At 50.1% G+C, this 3,506-nt stretch overlaps 1 protein-coding gene across 5 annotated transcripts in view; it reads left to right on the plus strand.

Moving 5' to 3' along the window:
• IFT140 (intraflagellar transport 140) overlaps positions 1–3,506 on the plus strand; it is an 84,560-nt gene that overhangs the window by 71,500 nt on the left and 9,554 nt on the right. For all 5 annotated transcript variants that reach the window (XM_040459468.1, XM_040459469.1, XM_040459470.1 and 2 more), the window contains one exon: positions 1,016–1,157. In XM_040459468.1, coding sequence (XP_040315402.1) covers positions 1,016–1,157 — 142 coding nt within the window. The remainder of the gene's footprint in view (positions 1–1,015; positions 1,158–3,506) is intronic.

The raw sequence follows: 3,506 nt of genomic DNA on the forward strand, positions 1-3,506 counted from the left end.
GCTGTGCACCCTGGGTGGGATGCATGGACATCATGTTGCGTCCTTCACACTAAGTTCCTCCTGGGGAATTCTCAAACCTAGGCGCATTCCCAGGCCAGTTCCAGAAAAAAACAGAAAAGTCTGGGGTGGGGGCAGTGAGGCAGATGTGGGTCAGGAGAGCATGTGTGTGAGGGGAGCCTGGGGCCTTCTAAAGTGTGTGCAGAGCTCCAGCTTGATGGTTGGGAGCCGGCGGGCCACCACAGCACCCAGGGGTGCGGGGACGGTTTGAAGGGCGCTTGCAGGCAGCAGGTTGTTGCTGTTTTTAGGAGAGACCATGTAAATTCGGACATGATGCCAGTTTTTATCTCCTGGCAACCCACCCGGCTTTGCCAGGAGCCCTCTATGTGGGCAGCAGGGCTCGGCTTATGCCTGAACCAGTACAAGCCTTTTCCTCATCTGGGAACAGGCTTTTAAAAGAAAAGTTGCAAAAAATATTTTGAACCCTTGTACAAAGTGGGGCTCCCTGCTTGGATACGTAAGTTCTGGAATATCTGCTACGCCTGGGCTGCGGGAGGGAGAGAGCAGGACATTGGGAAGCAAGGAGCAGGGCACCCTGGAGCTCCTTCCTGGTCCCCCCGCCACTTACACCACCCCTGTTCGGCGACGGACCCCGGACCCCAGCGTGTTGTGTCCAGCGCGCCGCTGCGCTGGTCTTCGCTGGTGCTCACCCCCTGCCTGACCTCCTCGGGCAGGGCGCCCTGCATCCCTCTGCATCAGTGTCCCCCTCCAGACTGGTGGGCCGGCAGGGATTGGGGTGACAAGCTGAGTGTAGCACGGTAGCAGGAGTGCGAGCTAGCCCGAGTTTCCATTCAACGAATCGGTGAGTTTATGAATGAACTCAGTAATGAATCAGTTTAATTCATGGGAATTAACTTCACAAAAGTTTCTGCCGCGGACTCCAGGAGCTCCTCATTCAGGTGGGGAGGCTGCTCTGACCCCTGACCCCTGACCCCGGCCGTGTTCCTGCTCTGGGCAGGACATATGCCGAGGACCCTAAGGAGGCGGTCAAGCAGTGTGAGCTGCTCCTGGAGGAGCCAGAGCTGGACAGCAGCGTCCGCGTCGGGGACGTCTACAGCTTCCTGGTGCAGCACTACCTGCAGACGGAGGAGTTCCAGGCGGTGAGGCGGAGTGGGGGCGGGGCTTCCGGGAAGGGGCGGGGCTTCTGGGGAAGGGGGCGGGCTCCGCTTCGAGGCCGTCCCCGCCCTCTGAGTCGCAGGTGTTGCTCCTGTGTTTGATTTTTCAGCCTTTTTTATTTGGAATAGTTTCAAACTGAGAATTACAAGAATAAGAGAACCCACACATAACCCTTCATCAGATTTGGCAGGTTTAAACATTTTGCTACGTTTACTTACTCATTTTACGTGTGTGTTTTCAAATTTCTATTTTCTACCTAACATGGGTATTTTTCTGAGTGCTCTGAGAATCGCAGGCGCCCTGCCCTTCCCGCTTGGTTTGCAGACACTCGGGTAGATGCCCAGGGCTGGGATGGTGGGGTTGTGTGGTAAGTGTGTGTTTAACGTTTTAAGAATCTGCCAGACTTCTTCCTTTTTGTAGTGTCTTTTCCACGGTTGGTTTCAAGGTTATTCTAGCCTTATAAAATGCACTGGGGAGCATGCCCACCTCCCGTATTTTCCAGAAGAGTTTATGTAAGATTGCTGTGATTTCTTCCTTCCTTGATAGAATGCCTACCTGAACCCACCTGGCCTGGAGCTTTCTTTGCAGAAGGGTTTCGGTGATTCATTTTACCAGAGCACTTCGCAGACATTTTGGTGTCTGGACCCCTTTGCACTAGGAAAGTTATTGAGGACCCAAAGACCAGTGGTCTGTGTGGGGCGCACCTACCAGGATTTACTATTACCCAATAAAACTAATGTAAAAATATTTGTTAATTCACTTAAACCCGCGATATGTTAACATAAGTAACATTTTCATTAAAGCAATTTTATAACTTTTATATTTTGCAAAACAAATTGAGTGAGGAAAGTAGCACTATGTTACATTTCTCCAAATCTCTCATCCGGCTAAATCCGATGGGATCAGTTTCTGCTTTTGCACTCAATTTGGTAAAATAGGGTTTTTCTTAGCTGAAATATATGAAGAAAATGTAGCCTCACAGCAATACGTAGGTGAAGGGGCCTTTTCAGACACGTGCAGGCCACCTTTGATGCTGCGCCACAAGTCAACAAGTGGTAATTCTTTTTTTTTAATGTTTATTTATTTTTGAGGAGAGGATTTGAAGCAGGCTCTGTGCCGAGAGCAGAGAGCCCAATATGGGGCTCGAACTCACGAACTATGAGATCAAGACCTGACCTGAAGTCAGCTGAGCCACCTAGGCACCCCAGGTGGCAATTCTCAAAAGTTAGTTGCGATGTTGGAATGCTGTTGTATTCTGTCACATTTAAAACTCGATGGTCTGTCTCAGATCTTTTACACACGCATCGTTTTATGACATCATGTTGTTTGCGGAGTTAGAAGATGTTGACACGTTTCATTATACGTATCAGAACACCATATTTGCAGAAATCACCACCAGCCTCGTCAGAAAATATGGCACTGGGAAGACGTCCGGCTCGTGGTGGCCGATACGTAAGGTTTCTGAAATCCTTCCGTTTAAAAGCTCAGATTTTATCCTTGGCAAAACTATTGCCTGTTACTCTTTCCCTTGATGTGGTGGCCCCTTGGTTCCTTTGTGAGATAGTCTGCCACGAACCCGAGTCTGAGTAGCCACGCTTACCTGCAGTCACGTTTACAAGTAAAGGCGGTATTCTGTGCGCGAGCGGCCACTTTTGCTCACGACCTCCAAAGCTGTGCCTCGTCTCCGCGCACGTTCGGTACAACCCGTCTTTCACTTCCGCCATCCTGGTGGGTGCGTCGCGGTAGCTCATGGTGGTTTCAGTGCCCCTCTCTCTCTGGCCACCGGTGTTGCGCAGCTGCTCATAGGTTCGTCTCCTCCTCCAAGTGCCCGAATCCTCCCCTGTCAGTTTGTTGGGGGTTTGTCTTCTCAACGTTGCTTGTGGCCCTTATGAATTCTGGGTACCTTTCCTTTACCAGCGTGTGACCACTAGTGCTTTCTCCCTGTCTGGGGGAAATTCCCTCCTGTCCCTCTCTCCTCTCCTTACGGAACTCCAATTATCTGTGTATACTATCCCCTGGTTCAACTGATTGTCCTCTTTTTTTTTCCAGAGTTTTCTCTGGTTCTCAATTTTGGTGGTGGCTTTTACCGTTGCTTCAAGTTTACCAGTCCTGTTCAGGCCTCTTGATGTTGCTCCTGGGCCTGTATTACATCTGCTGTTATAATTTTCCCCACTAGTAGCTTCTGGATCACATCGAGTTAGCTCCCTTGTCTTTTCTCTCGAGTTTGGTCACATCTTGTTGTTCCTTACATCTAGCAGTTCCTGGACGTTATGGATAAACCACCATAGAGACTCTGGTTTTTTTAGGTTCCTTCCTTCCTTCCTTCCTTCCTT

This window comes from Herpailurus yagouaroundi, unplaced genomic scaffold (genome assembly GCF_014898765.1).
Source record: "Herpailurus yagouaroundi ecotype Mexico unplaced genomic scaffold, PumYag 222, whole genome shotgun sequence".
NCBI classification, from domain to species: Eukaryota; Metazoa; Chordata; class Mammalia; order Carnivora; family Felidae; genus Herpailurus; species Herpailurus yagouaroundi.